The following is a 26691-nucleotide window of genomic DNA, read 5'->3' on the forward strand; positions in this document are numbered from 1 at the left end:
TTTTCCTTGATTTTTTTTTTTCCAGCTACATAATATACTACAGCCGTAAGCAAGCAGCCGGTTTTCGTGCCTATTTGGAACCTGCCAGTCTGAGCACATGACGACCCTCGCAAAGACAGAAAAATCAATAAAGCGTAGTTAAGCCATGCTGACGCGTGCTCGGGAGACGCCATTGTCTTTGTACCACGCTGCTGAAGTGCCTCGTGGACTCTTTGCCTTCGCGACTCCGCGGGTCTGATCCACTCCAGTCGAGCTCGGCGCACCCTTTTGTTTTCCACCTGGAAAGGGCAGTGAACTCCACAACAGAACGACTGCGTGCCAAAGGAATGAAACTATATATATATATATACATTGATAAAAATTTTCACGTCGATGAAAGAACGATTCGATATGGTCTTTACGTCGCATGGTTGAGCACAGAGCCGTAAGTTCGATAGTATCCGAAATGATTCTGCTTCCAATAATTCGTGGTTTTTGCTCATGATTTTTAATTCATAAAATAACCATATGTAATTGTTTATAAAAAGCTTTTCCTGCTAAGCAAGTCCTTCTTTAATGGTTTTTATGAACATGAAGGCAAAATGTTATGTCGGTCCCAGGAATATACTGTAAACATGAAACCATGTTGTGATATAGGTACAGTTGCGGATTACCCGTTCGTACGTAGCCTTCGTCTTGAAACGTTTTATTTTTAGTACACCGTTCATAAATCAATAAAATTTATGTTTTTAACGTGACAACGTCTAATAAATCGATGAACGCCGTATGCACGTACGAAAAATAGTCCCGTTACGCACATTGTCCCGTTTCGCTGTGTCCCATTACGCTCATTTTATATTGCTCTTTGCTAACCTGCACCTCCTAGCATTGCGACCGAGTCCGTAGCGTGATTCTGTTTTCATGCATTTCAATGTAACATTTTCATTGCTCTTTGCTAACCCGTTCCTCCTAGCATTGCTGCAGAGTCCGTGGCGCAAATATATTATTTTTGACTGCATCTTGGTGTTGGGTAAGCCATTTTCCTTCACATCATACTTGAAACACTCCCATTCGTTTCCTACTTTTCCTATCATCGTCCTATCCTTAACAGAATAACACGGATTGGAAGAAGTTAAATAGCAAATATGTATAAAAGTTATAGTTAAAATAATCTCTTCGTTAAAGTAGTAAAAATATTTGAATTAATGAGTGCAAATAAAAGTAAATTCATCAATTAAATTGTAGATTTAATTTCACTCCTTCTTTGTATCCATACAAAGTAGTGATAATTCAATAAAAATTATTCAATTTTATTCATAAAAGTATGCAATCATTTCATCAATGTTTTGTTATGACGTCACGTTAAACTATCGTCCGTAAACCGACTTTACAGACAACCAATTTTTTACAAAACCATGAAAAACTTCGATTTCTACGGTTTTGGGGAAACCCATTTTTCATTGAGTTAATGAAATAGAGTTTCAAGACGAAGTCTACATACAAACGGGTAGTCCAAAACTATATACGACATAATTTCATGCTTTCAGCACATGCTATTTATTACTTAGATAAAAAATTTCTTAAGTTCATTCAAAACCATTAAAATAAGGACTTGCTTAATGAAAAAAAAATTAAAAAAAAATAAATATTGTTATTTTATGAATTTACTTTTAAAAAAAATGTGCAAACACACGAAATATTAGAAGCAAAATCATTAAATTCCCGGCAAAACGACTGCACCTCCGAGATTACAGCGGGGCCATTTAAATACTACTCTTAGTTATCTATAGAATTTTATTTTTAAAAATCAAATATACAATCATAAATTGTTTTAATTACAATACATAATAAACCAAATTACAATTACGATGTAATCCGCTAATAAACGCGTTTTTATTATAAATTTAGAGTTAAAATACTTTTTACTTCTGCTACTATCTAAGAATCGTCTTCAAGCAGCATTTTAAAACATATTATTTAAAAATTCTTTGATAATTTTACCAAATATTTTATTTAAGTGCTCAGCAATACTTAAAAAATAACAAATAACATTCATTTCACTAAAAGTTACATGCCTGTCAAAATAATCGAGTGTCATAAATTGAGTATCAAACTTGAAGTTTTATAGTTGTAATATTAGTTACCGTGACGTTACCAAATGTCCAAGAATCAGTGAAACAAAGTAAAAAATATTTTAATATTATTCTGGTTAATTACTTCAGTAAAACCTCCGGTCTGGTTTCAGATTATCTGAGTTTTTTACGATATAAAACAATCTAATAATAATGTTAACAACACTTTTTATTCAAAATATGGTTAGCTGCAACCAACACTTAATACAAATTATTTAAATACACTTTGTCTTAAATACAAGAAAAGTTCGGATTGCTGTGCTAATAAAAGCATTTAAAACAAGAATTGTAGTAATACTTAGCATATTTGAGATTATTTTCATTAAAATTTCATCAAAATATTTGTGAACAAGAATGATACTGTGTTACGTTAGGTAATGTATATTATAAGAGCTAACAATTTTTTATATAATAAAGATGAATTTAATTTGAGACAAACAGTTATATCGTAATTAATTTTTAATTTACTAAAAATTATGTATATTTCTTCAGAGACTGTATGATCATTTAAAACAATACAAACATTTCTGTAACAGTGAAATGACTTGCAAAAGATCGACATGAAAACCTTGCAATGTTACGCCTAAGTAAATTACTTATATTAAGATCTTGAAATTAATCTATGGAAAAATTAGAATAACCCATAGAAAATAAAAAAATACCTTAATTTAATATAATATTAATTGCTTACTAAACTAAACCCCATATGTCATTAAACTATTTTAGTATGTTATGTTAGGTATTTGAAAAATACATATTGGTTTTCAGAAACTTGGGTACCTTTTCGACATTGATTTTACCAATTTTAGTACTAATCACTGCCTAGATATGCTGTTTGAATATTATTACGTAGTAATAAAACCAACAGATTAAATACACATTTTAAAATCATCCCAGACATCCGAGTTTTTAATGTGATTCATGCTGTTCCTGAATACCTCCTTAAAAGTTCCTTTAGCCTTCACATTTAAGTTCTTATTTCTTTCTTAATTTTATTTATAGCTTTCAAACTGTTAACTTGAATGTGTAAAAACTAGTAACGGCTTGACAACTACTTGAAAAATCTTTAAAAACAACTGTAACAGAACTGCCAAACTGCCAATAAAAAGTTTTTTTTTTTTCTCACCAGGTTGTATTAGCATTTAAAAATTCCCACGTCCATTCACCACTAGTTTCTCACTGGGGAAGCCTATGATGTACATTCTGTATAAATTAACCTCTTATCTCCACAAAATGTGTTAAAAAGAGAAAATTTTGTAACACGAAATAAAATTATCGCCGATTTTTTTCAATTTTTTTTTTAAGGAAGAGAGACTAGTCAAGATAATTTACCCCATCAACATCAATAATCAGATCGTTTACGTATCCATAAATTCAAACTATGCCTTCAACCTTGAATCCTCCTCGTGTTAATATTTTGAGACTACAGAAAAAAATTATCCCGACGTTGGCCGAAGGTAGATATTAGGGCTTGTTCGGGTCTGTGCAATACAGAATGTACATCGTAGGCTTCCCTTCTCACTGACTGCAGCCATAGAATAGAAGTTGATAGAAGTATGATACCGGAATCTCCCATGTTAACAAATAAAACAATATTTGCAGCGCCATAAGCGGGCGTGAACATCAACTACACCGATAGCGCGCGCGCTTTGAATGCGCAGATCCTGTGTTCCTTTATGTCTAATTGGTTTTTAATATAATTGCTAGCATGCAATTATTTGACCACACGTCATATGGTTCACAACTACAAACATAACTTGGCACATTATTTTTAAAATGGCTGAATAATTTAACTTAAAGACTTCTTTAGACTTAATTCATTTTTTACCTATCTTCTCTAAGTATGTTAGTCATGGCCAAAATTAAAATTATATAAAACTTAATATGTCTAGCGTGCTAATTGTTTTTGCAATGACCACGCTGTCAATACCAAACCAAGACCATATGTACATAGTAAATATAGTTTGCACCATAAAAATATAGAACAGTCAGAATTGATTGTGATTTATTTAAACACTCTTCTTAGAACCAAATGAAATTATTTATGTTTGGTTTGGTTAGGTTAGTTACATTCAAAATACTGTAATATTGCTTGAAAATTTGGTTAGAGTTTACCAATTTAAAATTTAGCTCACTTAATCTAACAAACCATCCTTGTTATGATACAGTATTTTAAATGTGAGTAACCTAACCTAACAATTACAACACGTAAACGTATTTTTAATGTACGTACACCATTCTCACGATTTGATGATTTAATTTAACAAATCTCTCGTTAATATGGGTTACACTACTAAAGTATAACAACGCCCTCTAAGAGAATGTTTGTAAAACATGCCAGGAGCGCATATATATATATATATATATATATATATATATATATATATACATATACATATATATATGTGTGTGTGTGTGTGTGTGTGTAAATGAATAAATTTTAAGCTACTTCGATCCTACATTTTTAGATTCTTGGTTAAAATGTCGATCACATACAAAATATGTCTCTATTAATATTCTATGAAGTTTCAGATTCAAAATCTTCCTAACCTTACACTGTAAACTTTAAAGTTTTTAATAGAAAATCGGGGTAGAACAAAACATTTTCACAACGTTCTAACGAACAAGGTATTTTAATTAGCATTATTAGTAAATAACAAATAATTTAAAAAAATATTATTGATATTCGCAGATCATTAGAAACTATATGACAAGAAAAATATCATCAATCGAAATAAACATTAAAGCACTACGGGCAGGCAAAAAAAAAAATGTCTAAGAGTGCTACTTCAGCACCACCTAACTTTTGTAAATCCCAACTCGTTTGAGTCCATTAAATATTCCCAAGCATGAAGGCAGCTTTTGTAGTATTAAAGGTACCTTTGATTAAGGCCGCATCAGTAAAGGACTTATCATACCTATTCGGAAACAGCATTAACGAAAGTAAATGAGCTTTAATACTCAGCTTAAAAAAAAGAATTTTAAATATTTGACCTTATTTCTCTCTTGTAGTCTTTAAAGCAAAATATAAAAATATTTCCTATGGTTTGAGTTTATGCCTGGCTTTGTTAACATTAATTTCTTTTGAGGCTGTGTACGGTGCATTTTTTTTTTTATATTTGACGTATACAGATAAGTTAGAATTCACACTTACTGCTTTTCTGTAAGTTCGGAACACATGTTCAATGCCAAAATAAGTAATTACTAGCCCCAAACAACAAAACTTTTAATTCTATATAATAGTAAATCAAGTTTAGTAAGGTAAAATTATGTTCTAATTTATTATTTAAAAGAAGAATACGCGCAGTACATACAGTGCGGTCTAGCGGCTGAATGAGGAACTTCAACGTGACGTGCTACCAGCGCTACACAGCGGGTAATATAGAACTAAGCCGCCCAGCAATCGATTGTATGAAGTCGAGAGGTGCGATAGCTCCGATACGATGGACAGTGGAAAAATAACACTTTACGGCAAAAAAAAAAAAATACCCAACCAAAAAAGAAGTGTCACAAAGAAATTTTTTAAAAATATTTGCAACACCTTACATATAAAAGTTATTGTGTGTGTGTGTATATATATATATATATATATATATATATATATATATATAATTTTAACTCAGAGAAGTTTAAAATACACAATAAGAAGCCAGCATAACTGACTTAATTTATATAATTTTTTATTACACTCATCTCGCCATCTTGTTTATAATATAAAATGTGTTCAGACGTAATTTAAAAAAAAAATATGAAAACAGTTTGACAACCGAACAATTTTTGAAACTTTATAACATAACAATATTTGAAAAGCAAAATCCTTGCAGACATTTTGAGGTTATAATGGTATCCGTCCGTCCGTCAATAATTGTGTGAGAATCAAGAGGGAAATGAGTCCATTATATTATTGGTTGTTTAAATTTCCGCTACCATTTCAGTTTGAATTGTGTTCCCGTGAATCAGGCAGTACAAATTGTAATTGCAAAACCCAAATACGTTTGTGGAAACGAAGGGAAATAAACGATTATATCTGTATTCGTATAATTACAAATCAAGGCTAAAATACATATGAGCTTTGTCGGAAAAGCAAGTGCAAATTTTTCTCACGTAAAAACGAGCACTAACAGTGCTTCGTGGTTTCCAACCGCATTTAACTATTTTCAAATCTTTGTGTAAACTTGAATGAAAATATCCTGAACCGTTCATTTCGTATACGGCTTTACTTCAACCAATGATAGTACATAAGATATATTGCTCTTTGAAATTTTGTAAATGACACACCTTAATACAGTTTGTCTCGTATTTTTAAGCCTACGCTGAAATAAAATAAATACACACTGCAATTCCTAAAAATAAAAAATAATAATATTTTAAACAATGTGTTCATTATGGCGAAGTATTTTTTATTTTATTTTATTTTTTGTTTCAAAATGTTTATTGTTTTGTGATCCAGAATTGTAGTCTGTCGGGTTTTAAAAGAGATTATCTTTTCAACTAACGAATTAATAAAATATTCCTGAGAGTAACAAACCTTTTTAAAAATCAAACTCGTCTACCTCCAGCTATTTTGATTTGTGTAGTCGAAGAAATAATACAGCGATCACCATACATACAAGAGTTTTTTTTTCGTCCTTCTAAAGACGAATCTCAATTTTTACTTGCAAGCAACTTCACTAAATAACTGCACTACACAGTCGAAACTACTCATTGACACGCACATATAAGATTTTATAATTTTTCTTAGTTTCGTGTGAGATTAATAAACACAGCTTGATTGAAGTGTTTTAACGAGTATCCATTATAATGAAAACATATATCTTCACAATATGCGTGACTTTGCTTTCTGCCGCAATTGAAAATAAAATCTTATCGTCGGACAAATTAGTAAACACTGCAACTCCCTAAATACTTATTTTACTGTAGATAAATATACACCGAAAATGGTAACGCCCACCTTGCAAGAGTACACATATAGTGTAATTCCTTAGTTTTAATCATCACTGAGAATTGCAATAATACTAAGACAATATGAACACATAATTCCGGGTGCTGCTGCAAGGCCGGGCACACACACAGAATGAGGCATACTCGACAAGACGCGACATTTTGTCTGATAATAGTTGACTTCCAAATATTTACATAAAAGCAATGCACGTGGAATCAGACGCGGGACGAAGCCACAAAACTGTCGCGACCAGACACGAGGCGACGACATCCGACGACTGTTCCAATTTCGAGGCGAGCAGACTGTCCGATGGCTGCAGTGCTCTGCGCATGCGCGAGTATAAAAAATAATTGGTCAACACAGGGAAGCCTATGATGTACATTCTATATTGCACAGACCCGAATACTTACGTTGACAAGCCTTCTTTTCACAGACGAGAGAGCCAAACCCGAAGTTCCCCGAAGTTCATGCTCGCTTTTTTTTTCCGTTCTATCGCAGTGTATAAACCGGTGTGGCATTAAATTTTGCGGTCGATTAGGATATGTTAGCTATATTATAAATACTATAAAACATTGTGGAAGGTTGGTTATATTAGGTAAGTAAAGCTACATTAAAAATACTGTAAAATCATTCTATGGTTGCTTAGCAAATAACTTTTTAATGTGTAGCTATCCAGGGCTAGGAAACAGTTTACATGATTTCACAGTATCTTCAATGTAGCTATCCTAACCAAATCAACCGTCCACAATGTTTTAAAGTATTTATAATGTAGCTAACCTAACCTAATTGACCATTAGTTATCATGAGTTACAATGAACAAAAAAAATAACCCCGAAGATGCACGATCGGGCGTTTGGCTCTCTCGTCTGTGAAAATATGGCCTGCCAACGTGAGTATTCGGGTCTGTGCAATATAGAATGTACATCATAGGCTTCCCAGCACAGGCATGCCGTAGTGTGTTTATAGTTAAACATTGGTTTTCGTTACTACTTTATTTTCAGTAAATATTCGTTTGTAAATTAGTTTTAGCAATTTTTCTTCAGTGAATACATATCAATATCCTACATAGTATTATAAAAGAAAAGTCCTCCCGCCACGTCTGTTTTAACGCGATAAACTCAAACACTATACACAACGGATTTTCATACGGTTTTCACCAATGAACTGTTTGATTCATGAGGGAGGTTTAGGTTTATAATTCATTAAGGTTTTTGTGTGGATTTGCCGTGAATGTGGAAATGTTTTTAATGCAAGATTCCCGTCTGGTAGACATACAACCTGTGAGTGTCATTTCTCTACGGCCACCAGACATACAAACTGTGAGTGTCATTTTCTATGGCCACCAACAACTCGGCCTTAAGTAAAGAAAAAAAGGGACCTGTGTTTCAGGTAATTCCTTAAAAACATTGATTTGTTACCGTTTATTTATATTTATTTATTTCTAACTTAATAATATTGTAATTATATTATGTTTTAAGTTTTTATATTGTTCCTTTTTTTATTTGAGCGATAGTTTGTAATGTATTATTTTTAATGTTTTTTTTATTACTTATAATTATACTTTTTCTCTTTTTCATAATTTTTATATTATTTTCCATTCTTTTTTTACCTTTTGTCTGTTTTCATTTTTAGGTTAGGTATCTTTTTATGTTTTTATCTATGAAACTACGGATCCAATTCTAACAATTCTTTCACTAATATGAAGCTGTATTGTCCCTGAGTGCTATAGGCTATTTTTTTATATAAAGATGTGGTTTCAAAAAATTTCTCAATAACTGTAATTGAAGGCAGAAAAAGTCGTCTGGTATACACACAACCTGCGAGTGTAATTTCTCGATGGCCACCAAGCCATTACTTTTTTGTTCTATCACTTACCCTTCAACGGCGGTAATCGCAAATGCAAAAAGAGAAAACAAACCCAGCTCAGCGGGTTATTATCAGCTATGATGACGCTTGTTCAATATGTAAACTGGGACAATTAGTTTAATTTTTAACCGAGCGGTAAAGCGCGCGTTTCCCTTTCGAAGCGAGTAGACTCATTACGCGTTGTCTATCTTTGAGTAATGCACATACATTTTAATGTTCGCTGTTGGTTACAATTGTTGTATGCATTATTTTTTTTCAATTAATAAGTAGAGGCCGTATTTTTGTGTGTGTTGTCTTTAGGTAGATAGGTACTTATTTTTAGATTAAAATTTATAATTGTAAACCTAATTTTATTTGAGTGAATTTTATCTGATTTTTGTTTTGTAATTTTTTAGGTTCGCACGAAATAATCATGCCTCGACGAAGATCGAATATAGGACACAGTACGTCAACTGCCAAAAGACTTCGTTCGTTTCGAATTAACGCAAATAATGAAGAGAGGGAACCGTGAGAGACATGCTTCCCAAAGAGTTACAGAGTCGTCGGTGGAACGTGACGTCAGTTTATTCTCAGACTGTGATAGGCAATTTTCTGAAGACTTAGGTACTACAAGCAGATAATGGTGAATTTCAACCCTTTAATGTCAAGATCAATCTTAAAAATCTACGTGTTTTGGTGCAAAATTTGGAGGAATTGATTGAAATAGTATATCCAGATATTAGTAACATAACTACCAAGACACTAAATTGGTTTCGAGAAAGGGCTATACTATCACCTAAAAATGAGCAAGTTAATAAAATAAATGATTTTATTCTTTAAAATATTAAAGTATCATCACAAATCGACTACTCAGCTGACGCATTTGTGGATAGGGAGGAGACAGTACATTATCCATCTGAATTTTGGAATTCTTTGACGCCTTCCGAAAATCCTCCTCACAAATTAACATTAAAAGTAGGTTCACCTATTATATTATTAAGAAATTTTAACTTGCCTAAACTGTGCAACGGTACGATATTCAAAATAGTTAATATATAATAAATTTTTCTGATCGAATGTACCTACAATACTAACTGGCTACGGAACTGGCGAAACTGTTTTGATACCAAAAAAAACCAAAGACACCCTCAGAATTGCCTTTACAGTTCAAACGGCATCAAATTTCCAATTAAATTAGCATTTCGAATGACCATTAATAAAGCACAAAGTAAAACTTTGAAAGTTTCTGGAACTGTCTTGTCCATTCAATGCTTTTCAAACGGCCAATTGTATATGTTGCCCTGTCACTGTGACATCTAAACATAATATGTGCCTTTCGGTTTAGTGATTTTCGGCCTGGTGCCTTTCGGCCTAGTGCCTTTCTGCCTAGTGAGTTTTGGCCTAGTGCCTTTCTGCCTAGTGAGTTTCGGCCTAGTGCCTTTCTGCCTAGTGAGTTTTCGGCCTAGTGCCTTTCTGCCTATTGAGTTTCCGGCCTAGTGCCTTTCTGACTATTGAGTTTCCGGCCTAGTGCCTTTCTGACTAGTGAGTTTTCGGCCTAGTGCCTTTCTGACTAGTGAGTTTTGGCCTAGTGCCTTTCTGCCTAGTGAGTTTTGGCCTGGTGCCTTTCGGCCTAGTGCTTTCTGCCTAGTGAGTTTTGGCCTAGTGCCTTTCGGCCTAGTGCCGCGTCCCCGACAGCACACTGGAGGACCTACCTCTCGCTGGCGATGGACGAGTTGCGCGACATGGACTTGGGCGACATCTCGAAGTCGGAGTCGGAGCGGTAGAGGAAGGACTCGCGCCGCTGCGGCAGGTTCTGCAGCACGAGGCCCGCCGAGGGCGAGGCCCCGCCGTCCAGCGGACTGCGCCCCGGGCTGGCGCCATTCTCCACCTCGAAGCTGCAACACGCGGACACCCGCCGTCAGCATCGCCAAGCTCCCGCTCGCCGAGCACCGCACCAGTTGCCACGGCCACGGCTGTTCTTGCATACGTGAAAATAACCAAGTGTTCATTGAGAAAATTGGTGCAAAATTGTATATATTATAATTGATGATTCATTCAAGTTATGATTTATTTTAAAGAACGGGAATAGGTAATCGAATATCCAACAATTTGACTTTATTGTGTTTCATTATGCTTATTGATGGGCGCAGTTCAAACTGGAAAGCTATTCAGGGAACGGTTTACAAGTAACCTTAACTTTCGAATGTACTGGTACAACTCGCAAAGCATAAATGGCCCGGTAAGAAACCGTACCCACTAGGTACTACTGCGAACACTATTTTGTAGTGATGCAGTTACTTTCTTGTAAATGTACAAATTTACAAAGATCTCGTATTTTACTTTTCCATTTAAAAAACATACATTAAGTGCAGTAAGTAACTTCATGCGGGTGTCAAATAAAGGGCCTACCACATTCGCGCAATCGCGACTGGCTGATGTGTAGAAGCTGGTGGGGCAGATGCGGATATGGCTTTTGATTGGTTCACATGACCAGTGACGTCGGTACCGCCACGTGGAGAGAATCTGTCTGGCCGGAACTGGCAACCTTAAACTTCCGAGGTCAGAGATGTCAGACTGCACCATCTGCCTCTGACGTCATGGCTAATACTTGCCAACGAGAAGCACGATGAGTACAAAAAAAACTATGCAAAGGCGCAAAAATATTCATTCCAAACAAACGTTTTAATTACTCGTTTTAAATCATTTCACCTTAGGCACCATTTTATTATTTTTTTTCCATTAAATTTCTTTGAAACTGAAAACGAGGGTAATAAAATTTTTAACGTGTGTAGGCATGAAAATAACAGCTTTGGCCTAAATATGCATTAAACTCTTAGTTAAATAAATAAATTATCGAAATTCCACTAATGCATTATTCTATTATTCTCTATTTTGTATAAAACTCTCGAGGAATGCAAACATTAATATCTAAAACCATCTACTTTGCTGCCCTCTGTGTATTATCACGTGAACCAGATGCATTAGGTAAGTTATTGTGGTACGCTGCTACAAAATCTCGTCGGACCGCATGGTCAGACAACATAGTCGGACAGATCACACAGACGCGGCTACGCGAATATGGCAAGGCTTTAAAATACACAAAGATTTATTAAATTTTAAACTTATGTCGTGCAGTTTTTACAAACAAATACAACCACACAAACTGTTATATATAAAAAAAAATAATTCTACAAGCTTCAAATAATAATCGAACGAACAATTTTTTAAATTATTTTAAATAACTTATGTGTTAAATAAACACCTTAGGGTGTACATGTGAAATTACACATACAAAGAGAGTTATTTCAATCAATGTCCATATCTTTTACTCTAGATTCACTGTAGTTGTGTATCTATGTGCATAATATTTGTCAGTGTAAATGCACAACGACCAAGTAACTGCTAAAATCTTATGCATATTGTCAAAGTAAAGAATCAAAAAATAAATAAGCATATTAATTACATAGCAGTAATTCAACACATAGATTACAAGGTCAAGACCCATTACTCAATATATAATAAGTGTACATTAGACACTTAAGTGTCATAAATTAGAGGTCATGGGTTCGTTACTCTGCTAGTTCATCCAGATTGTAAAAATGTTTACTTAATGAGTAAAAATATAAAGAAATCACTTTCAATTACAAATTTTAACCAAAGCTATAGATACAATTTTTATTGAAAAAAGATAAACTTATTACATTTTTTGGTAAACTTGCAAATGCATGCATACGTAAAATTATAAGTTATGGAGTTACCAACAGCTATGGAAAAATTTAAAAAATGCTACTAAATACACCAAAACTAAGCATTTTAAACTGTTTTCGATAACAAATTGCACCAAAAATTAGAGTGTTTAAATTTTCAAATTAATTTTAACATTTAGGAGGCTGATAAAAAAGTATATTTTTGGAATAAGAATATTTACTCGAAGTTTCAACATAAATTCCTCTAAATAGATATCGAGGCATTCTCTCTTTCTTTTTATACAAAATTCTATCTGTTTCTATGCGTACGTTTCTTCATACAAATTTTGCCACTCCCATTCACCCTCTTAGGAGATGATTTTTCAAAAATATTAAAACATGTGTTGTGTTATTTATTTTGAAGAGTATATTAACAAAATTTCATTATCATAACTTAAATAATAATGTTTTTTTTTCATTCGTACATTACAGCCCCTTTATTTATCCCTTAAGTGAAGGAATTTATAAAAAAAACCTCCTTAATGCACTCTTTTAGGAGTTCTCAAGGAATATTTCCTACAAATTTGAAAACTTTAGGTCCACCGGTCTAGGCTGTGAGTTATCTGTCAGTCAGTAAGTCATTCAGTCATGGTACTGTTTTACAGGTATAGATAATAGCAATCAATGCGTGTATTAACTTGCTATGGTTAGATACTTTAGTGTGAAAGTATTTCTCAAAACACGTTCGTTTATTCTTATTGTACCGACAAGTCAGGAACTTGCAGTAAAACAGCAGGAACAGCTACCACATTATCAATGACCCAAAAAATGCTATTTAAAAAAAAACACCACTTCCCACCGACCACAGACAGTAATATAACAAAATTGTGCAATGTTTTGTGGAAGTCTAACAAATCGTCAAATTTTCCAACAAAATACAAGCGCTTATAACTTAAATATAAGACTTCTTGATACTACGGTAAGAATGTCATATAATGTAGTAAAACGAAAAATGTTAAAACGCGCAATTCACCTAAATAACTACGTGACTTAAATAATTTAGAAATTCATGAATGCTTAACTACAGCTCGTGACAAGACACGTAATCCATTGTTGCCAATGAAAATTAGATTTGTTTTATCTTACTGCTTGCCACCTCTGCTACTATCGCTGCCTGTTACTTGGAGCAATTGGCCAGCAAGTTGATTATGAACACTCCCGAGTGTTTGTGAAATAAAATATGTTGTCAGGAAAGCATGAGTATTTTTTTTCACTGAAAAAATTAAATATTTATTTTAAACACTTAACTATATTTATCCAATTCTTTTTTTTTTGAATTGTGATTGCAAATATTAAACTTTATATTTCAAAATAAAAATACACTAACAGTTCCTAATATTTAATAACTGTTTACGTTAAAGTTCAATTTTGAACATTTTAGGTTTCCCAACTCATTAAACTATGTAAAAAAAATCGTACAACTAAAATTTCTTACTATTTCGTACCTATATTATAGTCAGAGCTATACGAAAAGTGTGTTCTGACTGAAAGGTTACGGCCTAAACCGTGAACACGTCATAAATATAGGAGTTTAACTAAAACTGTTGTTTTCATATGTATATTCGAGTAACTGTCATAGTATAGCACGTCTTGTAGCTAGGGCCGTGTATTTTTCCCACAAAGATTTCGCGCTCAGCTATGTGACAAAATACTGCAGAATCGTTTGTGTTTTTATATTTGGTTGCGTTCCATTCAGCTACATGTCTACTGTCGACGCACGAATCACAGTCAAACAGTGAGGGAGCTAACACTTCTTGATTAGCCCGTCAAATAGGGCACTGGCTTCTCTTGCAGACGGCCGCCAATTACAAGGAAACAATCGCTAGCGCAGTGATCAGCTCATTTCGTGAACCCCTACTATAACGTAATATCTAGTATATTAATTAGAGACCCGGTAATTTCGCAGATTAGTTTTCTTTCTCAAGTTGGACTGCAAACATGTATACCTTCACATTTATTTTATGATTGCGTCATAATTATCTCGACACTCACATCTACGACGGCGGGCCAATCAACTGCCAAGTAACAGTAGAGTGACCGAATCACTTTGACCCACTCGGAAATCTACGTAAATACACACATGTGAATAGAATATGCACATAGGATTGCGCATTTTAGCCTGGAACCAAATAAATCCTTGAAATTTCCGGCCCTCTAATCCTAATTAGCACACAAGTCACGAGGCGTGGCAGTTAAGTCATCTCACAGATTTTATTATACTATTCGGTGTTAGATCACGAAACGGGACAGCTAGTTAAAATCTATATTTAAAATTATGCGTCAATCTTCGTAATAAACTCTCAGTATTATCTCGAGAAATGTATTTCATACATATATGAACACATACACAAATAACCATAGACATGTTGTGTTGTACAAAGTTACAATATCTTTCATTGGCGACTGGTTTCTAAAGGAATCATCTGTAAAAGTGAAGACGTTTTGACGTGACAAAGTCTAATAAATCGAGAAACGCCGGCTGCATGCACGAAAAAGTGTCCCGTTACGCACATTGTTACGTTACGCTGTGTCCCGTTACGCTCATTGTTCCGTTACACTGTGTCCCGTTACGCTCATTGTTCCGTTACGCTGTGTTCCGTTACGCTGTCGGCGAGTGCAGTAATAATAGGTTACGTTACAAATGACCAAAAAATTATGGTGATTCATATAATTTATGATAGATATTTGATTACAGTTTATTTATATGAAAACTTGTTCACAAATATATTTAAAATTTATAGCTAAAAGCCAGTTTTTAAAATTAATTACAAGTGATCTACACGTGAACTGTTTCGTCGACTGTTTATAAAGTGAAGTGAAAAGTTAATGTGGTTTTCATTGCTTATTACAACAACAATTTCGGCAATAAAGGTTGATTAATCTTGCATTTTAAAAATATGATTACTAGTATAATTTCAAGTATTTATTCTTTTATTATTAAAATAAAAATGATTCAATTTTATTCATAAAAGTATGCAATCATTTCATCAATGTTTTGTTATGACGTTGTCACGTTAAACTATCGTCCGTAAACCGACTTTACGGACAACCAATTTTTTTCCCTGTGTAAGGCAGCGTGACATTGGACTCTGTCCTCGCAGTTTCTGCCCGCGCACAGGAACTGGGGAAAGAACCCGCGACCCTCGCCTTTATGGCCATCGAGATAAGTCCTTCCTGAGTCGGGACGTGACGAGTTTCGCAGCAGCCGACCGCGATCCGCGAGCCGGAGGATCACCCGACCGCGACCGGTCTCATCACACCAGTCGCGCTTATTCGCTGCAGAGCGCGAAGGTGCCTCAGACAAGTTGTTCTGGAAATTGTAATTAAGTCGTGGGAGGTGCGCTCGGTATTGATTATTAAAGTTTTTTGTATTTTTATTTTATTTCGGAGAACGGAAAGCCAGAGGCCAGAGTGATAATAAGCAGGAAAAATCTATTTTTGTGACACCGTATTTATTAACAAACTTCTCGACGGGGATAAAAGGATCAGTCAAAACGTACTTGCTATCTATTTTTACCCAAGTAATTAAAATTTCTCGTACAATATTAGCCAGCGAGAAATAAGATGCAAGAATTCACCAAACTATTTAATTAAAAATAATATTTCGTGTAATTTTCTCCACAAAATTACACTGGCAGGAATACACCTATGTTTCGCAGTTTTCAATTACCTATACTTCGTATGTAAGTTTGAGATTCTTGTACAATGCAACAGATGAGAGCTAAATTTAATTAATAATTTGAAATTCGCTGTAGAAAAATGAAAAAAAAAAGTACTGCTGTAGTCCTAAGGACAAATTATTGTGATCTGTAGGCTATATCTATGTTGTGATTGTTGAAAATTATGCTAGTTTCATTTACTCATTGCTACATGCACATTCTAGTTGAAAATAATCTAATTAAATGATATGAATGGGCAGTGTGCAAACTGCATGTCACCCATATTTTTATTTGCGTTTTTCTTTAAGAACAACAGCAAATATTTTCATCACATTTATTGGCATAGAAAATGGCTTTCTACAAACCCCCAAAAAATCACAAATTATTTATTTACGAATAGATCATATTCACCTGAGATCTTTCGCATAACTAGATAAGAGGCTTAAATTACAAGAATTTCTTTGAAACATACATAATAAACAATGAAAAAATCGTTTTGTGGCATCCACAACATATCATGTCAAAATGGATTCAATAAAATATATGATGACAAAAATTATTTTTTTTAGCCATTAATATTCCAGCAAGGGGGCATTAACAAATGATTTTCGATGTTTAAATTTGTCAAAATATTTTACATATAAAAACCTGTAGTCGGAAAATAACAGCAGGCGTAGGTAGGCTATATATGTGTGTGTAGAGTCTACTATGCAATCCAATTAATAAGCAAGATCTTCGTCTCCTCAGTTGTAGTTCATATAAATATAGTTTATTGCAAGTTGACTAAGACTTAGCTCTTTGAAATACCACTGATATAAAGATAAGGATGTTATCTGTAGTGCTAAAAAATTATTTTTCAGTTAAAATCCAAGAGTGGTAAGACTTATTTTAGTTTTACGACAGCTATGTGTACATTAGTTTTCTGTAAAAACTAACTTTTACAAGATTTATTTCATTTTCATTCTTCAAAATGAAATTTTTCAAAAATAAAAACTAAAGGTTAAAAAACAATTAATGTGCTGTTAAGTTCTTTTCTTTGCAATAATATTTGAGGTAAATATTTTTTTTTCTTCTAGTTAAATGTTTACATAAATCTTTGCTTGTGGTACATACCTGAATGACAATGAGTAATTGTAACACGAAGTAGCCTAATTTCTTATGTAACATTATTTTTTTTCCTAAAACGCACTACTGTATTTAAATATAGTAATTTATATCCAAAATATTTTTTTCCCACTTTAAAACATATGCATCAATGTGAACGGGCTTTTTTCAAACAAAATACTGAAAATATGTATAAGACTTTTCATTAGATAGAAAACCTGAGATATTTTAACATTATACTTTCTCATGAATGTTGCGTAAAATGCTTGAAAGGTTACGTTGTCATGGTTGTGTAGCAAGGTTCAAACCACGCTAACTGCTATTATTTTTGTAGCAGCAAACCACTGTCTGATTACTGTCTTTGCCTTGCTGGGTGGATCTTTAAGTTTCACCAGTTTATTAGAAATGAACAAAAACAAGGTGTGATTCCGTCTGAAATATAATTACTCCATACTGAGAAAACTTATAACAGATACAAGAAAATATTAACGTACAATATTAATTACATTCTTAAACAGCTCTGAGGTATATTCAAACAAAATTATTGGCCGGCCGTACATGGAATTATCAAAAGTTTCATTTACTAAAAAATATATAAAACAATAAAAAAAATACAAATATGTTTAAATAATCCCAGGATATATACTTAAAGTCCAGAAATTATGTTTATCTAATTAACTGCATCTGACGACGTAATTTAAAGAAAGTTCAGAAAAGGGTCAAAAGATACAGAAGCACCGGAGGTCGGGGCTTCGTTTCCCGGAGATCACGCGGGAACATGATGCCAGGGCGCTTGTGTCCTGTTGAGGAAGGGAGATGAAAGTGCCAATTCGGCGTCCGGCTCTCGGACCCTGTCTGGAACAGTCCGAATCAAAACTGATCAGAACTTGAACACAGACAGTATACGGGGCAGAAAATGCCCGGAAAAGTTAAGGGGAGGTTGGGGAAAGTCGCGGATCGTTACTCACCAGACAGGGGAGTTGGCTTCTATTTACAGATGCGTCGCCAGCCAAGAACTGGATCCCGCGAATACGCGGCTGGGCGCGGTTGATTTCTTCATTTCAAAAAAAATTAAAAGAAAAATAACTATTACTCTTGTACTAAGCAGACGGACTAAACTACTTGAAAAAGATAGTATCCCTTATTTAGGCGACTACATAGTCGGTTGCGGCCGGATGGAAGTCTTGCAGTGTCTCGTCGACTCGCCGATAATCAAAAGGACCGTCTGCAGTCGCGGCGCGAAGTGTCCCGCGGAGAACCGCGTCTCGTAATTAAAAGTAAATCTTGAATCAAAAGTGGAGAGGGTGACTGGGAGTCCGGACCGAAAGGTCCCAAAGTTCCCCGAGTGGGCATCATAAAAAAAACTCTGATGTCTCGAAGTTGGTAGCACTGGCCGACTTTAGCACTACCTGTTGAGAGGTGTCTGAGATAAAGAAGAGTCGACTCGTCCAAGGCGTCTGCTTTACCAAGGGAATAAAGGGCGCCGTCTAGTGCTGCGCTCTGACTGCCTACTGGATAAGTTGGCTGGGAGGTTCGCGAATTTGCCGCTAGGTGTCGCGGGGTGGTCCATCTTGGCACACACATTTTTTATGCAAGGGGTACTTGGAGACGGTCGCTGTCTGCTGGGGTTTCTGACCTGTAATTGGCCTTAGGCGAATTCTTAGAACTGAAAGAGGAGGGGGGTGAGTAAAAGTGCAACGACGCTGAGAATGAGCGTCCATTACGTGCTTTTAGAGGAGAGAACCTAATACGTATTCGTGACAGTAAAGGCTATGGTGAGCTCGCCTCTGAGAAATGGTAACAGCTCGTCCAGAGCTGCTGTAGGCGGTTTTAGTCATGAAGTGAAGTAACGTTACAGGCCTGGGACGTGCCTGTAAGCGAGGGAAATTTCAAACTGGCTGCCAGCAAAGTATTAGATCTGCAAAATATCAGATACGTCTCTGGGAAAGGTGCTTCAGACTACTGGCACAAAGTTTAACTTAGGGGAGTACAACAGCCTAACAAAGTGTAAATCGCCCTTTAGTAACCAAATTATAGAGCAAATAAAATTTCCAAAAATTATTTAAAATTATAATATAATTTTAAAAAAAACGTGTCTAAATTCCTAATTTCCGGCACAGTTGTCAATGTGTCTACTGTTGAGGGTGCAGTTCTCAATTAATAGTAAACGAAACATTCGGATTAGAAACCAGTATACGTTGTGATAAGACTGATGTGCGGATACGTAAGCTTGTTAAAATACCTGGCTGTCCGATGGCTAGATTTATTCAACAAACCATCGCGATTGTTGACTTCAAAATTGTCGGAGTAATGCATTGAGGTGTTATTGATATTTATGTACAGCACTTTAATCCCATTCTTATGAAAATAAAAAATTATTTACTTAAACAAATTCATACGTTTGCTTTTGTAATTCTGTTGGTGAGGTATTAAAAAAAATCGATAGTGTTATGTACAAATGACAAACATATAACGATTTAGACTTCAACATGTGTTAGTCTCGATACATTTTGTGGCGGGCTTATGACCTCTAAACGTCGAAGTGGCACTGTGATATTGCCCTAGATACGAGATCTTGCACTCAGTAAATTTCCCTCGATACCTCGACCTCAACACATCGACTTGGGCATATTCCCTCAACATATCGTTCTTTACACATCGCGTTGGAGGTACTGCCCTCGAAGTATCGACCTCTTGGTGTTGAGATCGATACTTCTACCCTCGATCCGTCGGTCTCGAGACGTCGCTTATTTTTTTTCCCAATCGAACTCGGACACGACGTCGACCCATCGACGCCGCGGTCGACCTCCAGCCGCACCAGGTCGCCGACAGGTCGCGACTGGGCCATGCACGCTCGCGGCCAATGAGATAATGGCGCGCCCCGAGCAGCTCAATTGGGTCGAGAACCGCAGCTCCCCCGCCGGCGGATCCCCCCCCCCCCTCCACCCGACCCCGCAGACGGCGATAAACAAGTACCACACGCGGTGAAGAGCAGCATCCTGTCAAAACCACCAGCCGGCTTAGCTGCCGGCAATGCTGCAAGTATAAGTTCTCCTGATCACAACCTGTTGCGAATATGCGTTTCACATAGATTTTCATTTCTGATGTGTAACATCTTAGCTCTCGGTATACGGCATTTGGTGGGAGTAATGCCGTCTCTGATGAATGGCACGAACCAAAATTCACAAAACCAAAGGTATTCATTATAGAGTAAACTGTTTGATTGATTTTAACAAGATGGACAGTATCTCAATTGAATTCCTTAACGAAAATCAGGTCCGAAAACGGGGTTTAGTCATTTTTCGCAGAGCTTTCTTTCTTTTTCTTGCTTTTCTCGGAGCCGTTTCATTATATAGTTTAACCTTGCGCTCTAAAAATAGAATGATTCGATAGTCGATGTAGCTGCTCCGGCAACGAATTATATCGGCGGGTGGGCAAACTACATGTGATTCTCGTTAAGAAATGTATATTTATCACACTCGGCATTATTATAAAGAATTCTACGTTTTTTTTTTTTCACAAATAAGTAAAAGTGTCAGTATTGTCTGATACATATAGTTGGTACACTTGTAAATATCCAAATTTAGCAAAATAATATGATTTAAGTAATAGGGAACGATTTCTATCGTTTGGTTGAAGCATTAAATGTATTTAGTAGTCTTGACTTTAATCACTTGTATATTTGTGAAAATTTAGTTGTGATTTCAAGATGACAAGTGTGTGTTTGTGAAATACATGTAGTCCTTAACTTGTAAACTTTACCCGTTGCTTGCAAACATCAACTCGTAATTTAATACTCGCTTGAAACATTGTTCCACTTGTACCCATTTTTTTCACTCATATAGTTTTAAAAAAAATTGATTTATAAACTGTGGGTATGAATAAAAGTGGCAAGTACGTCAAAACATTAAAAAAATAGAAATATGTAGGTGTAAAACTCACGGTATAAAGTGCTTCCCAAGGCTAGTTAGCATACGCCTTTGAACAAGTGAACAAGACGTTGACGTATAGTATACTCAATGCATCGCCAGGGAGAGACCCGCTGAAGTATTCACGACTGAATGCGAGCTTACGAGCGGCCGAGTCAGGGTCGGACGCGCTCCGGAAACAAACAAGGTTGAAATAGCGCTGCTGCTTTGCGTCGGCGCAACAAAAGGTGGGAGCCACGCGACGTTGAAGGGAGGGGGGGGGGGGAGGGAGGGGGTTTGCGGCCGACCGCGAATAAACAGCTACCCTACCGAACAGACGGACGCGGAGAGAGCCGCTCATTCTCTCGACCACCTGACCGGGTGTGTGGCGGGGGGAGGGAGGGGGGGGGGTCGGGTAAACAGGTGAACACACGCCGTCGTAAACAGCGGTAGTCCGTGCCCGAGACTCCTGCAGGAAGAGCACACGTACAGTCTGGTTCGTGTAACTTTTCTCGAAACATGACTCTTCTCGAACGTGGTACTAATGGTGTAAGCATCCTTCCGCCCCTTTTGCTCCGTCGACAGTGTTCGTAAACCACGCCATGTGGTTGTCAGTGATCGTAAACCACCTCACGTGGGTGTTTGTGTTCGTAAACAACCTCATTTTTATGTCAGTATTTGTAAACAACCTACTGTTATTTTCAGTGTGCGTAAACAATTTCACGTGATTGTTGTCTTTGTTCGTAAGCTCATGTGGTTTTCAGTGTTCGTAAAACAACTTCATGTGGTTATTGTTTGTAAACAACCTAATGTGGTTTTCAGTGGTCGTAAACATCATGTGTTTGACAGTATTCATAAACATTTTTACGTGGTTGTCATTGTTCGTAACCCATGTGGTTGTCAGTGTTCGTAACCCATGTGGTTGTCAGTGTTCGCAAAACAACTTCATGTGGTAGTCAGTACTCACAAACTTACACCACGTCGTAGGGACCCGGAAGTTTCGTGGGTTAAAAGACCTCCAGGCTAGACTTTATGTCTCGGTTTTGGTTCTGCCTTAATCGCTCGTTCACTGAGAGATATCATGTTTGCCTTGTATGGCCTGAACGTGCTTTGACCGTTCAGTTGCTGTAGGTTAGTTGTTGTTTTTAAGACTACCTGGGCGTGTTAAAACAACTGTGAACCAACTGAAAATGGCCCAAAAACATACAAGTTTTTCTCGGAGTTACACTTGATCGTTACATGAACCTATGAAATTTCCAGGTGTGATGATTGAGAACTGTCAAATATGAGACAAAGTTATATCACACAGACTATGTTACAGTTGGTTCACTCTTAACAAACAACATTTTTAGAGTCCTGCTAACTTTCGATGTCCCTTCGGGTATTGGCGAGTAATCACATACAGACTAATGGTGGGTAAAGACAATTGCGTGCATGTTGAATAGTAAAATCATTTTTTGTCCAACATTGAACGGCTTACTTTTTATCGATAAGGACTGGAAAAATTTGCTGTTTAGATCACCTTCAGGATACACTACACAGTCCTCTGTACACTAATCTTAACAAACAACATTTTTAGAGTCCTGCTAACTTTCGATGTCCCTTCGGGTATTGGCGAGTTAATCACATACAGACTAATGGTGGGTAAAGACAATTGCGTGCATGTTGAATAGTAAAATCATTTTTTGTCCAACATTGAACGGCTTACTTTTTATCGATAAGGACTGGAAAAATTTGCTGTTTAGATCACCTTCAGGATACACTACACAGTCCTCTGTACACTACGGAAAATAACGTCAGTTCATTGGCTGCTGATTTACTTGTCCTGTTGGTTTGCCTGTGATTCGATACTTCATTGGTCGAGAATTTCTCATTGGTCCAGAGTCGCCCAGATGAACAATGAGACAACAGCAAAATCAACTAAAGGTATATGTTTTTGAATATTTGCCTATAGCGAAATGAATCCGCGAATTTTTCCGTTCTCTAGCCACATAACTTTGAAAAACCTGTCTCATGACGATGCAGCTGTTGTATTGTTAAGGTTATTAATTCGCATGGTAATTTGTATATCCGAGTTTCATAACAGTTAAGTACTCAATATTTAATAACATGTGCGGAAGAATATCTTCTGCATCGAATTACTCATACTTCCAATTAAGCGTAAGTGTGTTTGTTGACGTATCATTTGTGAACGAACGCTCAAGGGCTCGTTTTTACATCAGCTGTTTTTGATAGTTCAGAGGGGAAAATCCTACGCTAATGCCTTCATTTCGTAGAAGACGAGACTCGGCCTATATTGATACCAAGTCGGTGATTCGATGCAGTATGTCCATAAAAGAAGAATGCCATAGGTAAATAATTTTAATAGTATCAACTGTGAGTGTTGTAGAAGTTTTTGTTCAAGGTCGTAACTCAAAAGCTGTTTTAGATAAGCGCATTCACGAATACTGCTTTGTTATTTTTCTTGCTCGCAGCGCTACCTACGCAAAATGGCGACTCCTGAGCGTAAAGCGTTTTGCATTCTTCAATTGGCTAAGAGCGAATCTGTAATTTCAGTTCAACGTGCGTTTCGTTTAAAGTTTAATTGTGATCCCGCATGTGGCGAAAACCTCCGCCGGTGGTATAGATAATTCTAAACGACCGGATGTGTTTATAAAGGGAAAATCTGGCCTCTATGTTCACCTGACATAACGCCAAGCGATTGTTTCCTTTGGGGCTTTACAAAATATCGTGTCCACGTTCCAACGCTACCTATTTAATTGCCAGAGTTGAGACTCAGAATTGAAGAGGCTATTACTAAGTGTGGGAAGAATTGAACTTCAGGTTGGCGTGTGTCATATAACTAAAGGTGCACATAAGGAACATTTTTAAGAAAAACTAGTTTACTTTACCTTGAATTGGATGTTTTATTTGTTGTAAATACTTATAATATACCATTGAAAATGGAACATTCTTTTATGAACACCTTATGTAATCTTGGCTTAGTGACTTGTTTCGATCACGTAAAACTTTAAAATGATCACAAAAATATATACCAAATCTTCAATACTTGTTCACTAATAGCTAAATTATTTAAGCCGTAAGCCATAAAAAAGGTTGTACTTTTAATACATTAAGTCGTGGAACAACGTTTCTTGGTTTGCTGCCAAATAGAACGGGTGAAAACCTGGCTGTGTTTGCTCTGAATTATGTGCAGTTACGGGCAGTGACTTTTTTTTAAGGATTGATTTAAATAAAGTGATGAGATAAGCCTAATGGACTGCGAGGCATTTATTTTATAAGAAAAGCGCTGATATATAGGCTTAGTCCATGCGAGCATAAGCACTTTCGACCACTCTTGACAAAATAATTTAAATAAAACGATATTTTTAAACTGACAGAAATTAAAGTAAACATACAGACTTTTGAAATAACAATTCGCCTCGAATATACAAAGTTTTTCGTGGTTCAGACCATACCAATTTTTCGTAGAAACTGTGCTTGATTGTTAACAGGCTAAACATGCAAGTAGAAGTATGAATATTGTTTTGTTGTAGATTATACGTGTGTATAATGATTTTGATTGTGTTCCAAGGCAATTCATGTTGGATCGTGTTCTAAATCGAGTGTATACACTTTTAAAATGGAATTTATTCATAAAGAAATCGGCTAATTCACCGAGACACCTGGATATTTTGTAACCAGTGTACTTTATAAATTTAAGGCAAAAATTCTTTAACGTGAACGTGTTGGACTATTTTGGTTGCCTGCTGGCTTATAAGACCTCCCAATTGTATTTTCACGACTTGGCTCATAGTGGCACAGATAAACTGTGGGCCAATCGAAGAAGTAGCCCAAAGTTGGAATGGTTTAAATCTTAACCCAATGCGAAATGAACCCGCAAGTTTTTACCAGGCTATACAATTTTTTTATAGCCAACGCACCTACTGATAAACTGCAATGTAAGAGCATTTGAAGCCATATTTTGGGAGATAACGTATATTGCAAAAAGTAGCTACGTCAAGATAATATACAAATAAGATTAACCTCAATTTTCTCTCATGGATTGAGATTATTTATCGCGAAAATGTTTCGGATCAAAACAATGTACATTATTCGAACTATTTTGCTAGGACTAAATATTTGTGACAAGCCGTAGTTATTTTCAGGCGAATCACGGAGATTTGTAAACAACAGCTGTGTTCTATTCAAGAGCCATGTAAGATTGTTTCGCCGGACAGAAACAGTAATGTTGTTAATTTTGCAGACACAAACAAAGCCTATTGAAGCCTAACAAACAATACAATTTTACCGTGAAAAATCTTAATCTTTTCTTATTGATAAGTACTTGAGGGTTTCGTGTATTCAGCGAACACAAGGCTATACTCTATTGTCCTACTCATATCCAATTACTGATGGAGACCTGAAAAATACGCGGATTAATTTCGTGATTTGATAAAATTCTAATACTTACACCTTTGTGCTTAGTCTGCTATTGGTTCACTGTTAATCTTGAGGAATATCTGCTAAATTAGAGTTCCTCAGTCAAAGAAGCATCTAAACACGAGTGACCTAATTGAGGCACAGCACAGGTCAGCAGCCAATTAACAGGCGATTTTTGCCCGAGTGTGCAGAGTATCGTGGAGTCTACTGAACCCGCGAATTTCTCCAGTCCCTACTTAAAGGTAAACTCTTATTTGGCTGCCACTCACGGGATTCGCACGACCGATCGATAAAAGATTACTACAGGGTTTTTTTTTTTGCGCGTGTCAGATTAACGACATCTCAACCATAAATAGAGACAGGAGAAAAAAAACGCCGATTCATTTCGTGATGGACTAGAATCCAAATACGTTTAACTTTTTGCTGCTTCAGTTATTGGGCCACAGTTTATCCAAAGGACTCTAAGCCAGTTAAAAACATTCAAATAAAGATTTATCGAATCAAAAGCATCCCAGCTAACAGATGTCCCGAGTCTAACAATGAGCAGGCGTAATTTTACCAAGTACATGTAGGATCGTGGAGTATATCCTACAGGTCATTAAAAACAGCAAATTTTTCCAGTCCATAATCATAAAATACAAATAATCTCAAAAATGTTTCTAGAACAGCCTGGTGGTAAAAAATTCTATAAACTCTTGACATGTTACTTGAATGCCAATCCATAAGCAGCATAAACATGCAAGTGTTTTGAATTTCTGTTCTCACCTAATTAATTCGTGATAGCGATTTAGTCTATACATATTCCAGGCACGTTTTGATACACGCTGTTAAAATTTTTAGTTCCTGGACATTCACTGGGAATAATTAGCATAAAGGTTGGCTACAGACATTTCACGTGAATTTATGGTAAACCGTTACAAATTTTTTCTTTAACATAAAAACGATGGCTACAGA

The 26691-nt window shown here is 35.9% G+C and overlaps 1 protein-coding gene across 4 annotated transcripts in view; it reads right to left on the reverse strand.

Moving 5' to 3' along the window:
* LOC134533159 (3',5'-cyclic-AMP phosphodiesterase-like) overlaps positions 1 to 26691 on the reverse strand; it is a 779555-nt gene that overhangs the window by 373329 nt on the left and 379535 nt on the right. For all 4 annotated transcript variants that reach the window (XM_063370518.1, XM_063370520.1, XM_063370519.1 and 1 more), the window contains one exon: positions 10611 to 10793. In XM_063370518.1, coding sequence (XP_063226588.1) covers positions 10611 to 10793 — 183 coding nt within the window. The remainder of the gene's footprint in view (positions 1 to 10610; positions 10794 to 26691) is intronic.

The sequence above is a fragment of the Bacillus rossius genome, chromosome 6 (assembly GCF_032445375.1).
Source record: "Bacillus rossius redtenbacheri isolate Brsri chromosome 6, Brsri_v3, whole genome shotgun sequence".
NCBI classification, from domain to species: Eukaryota; Metazoa; Arthropoda; class Insecta; order Phasmatodea; family Bacillidae; genus Bacillus; species Bacillus rossius.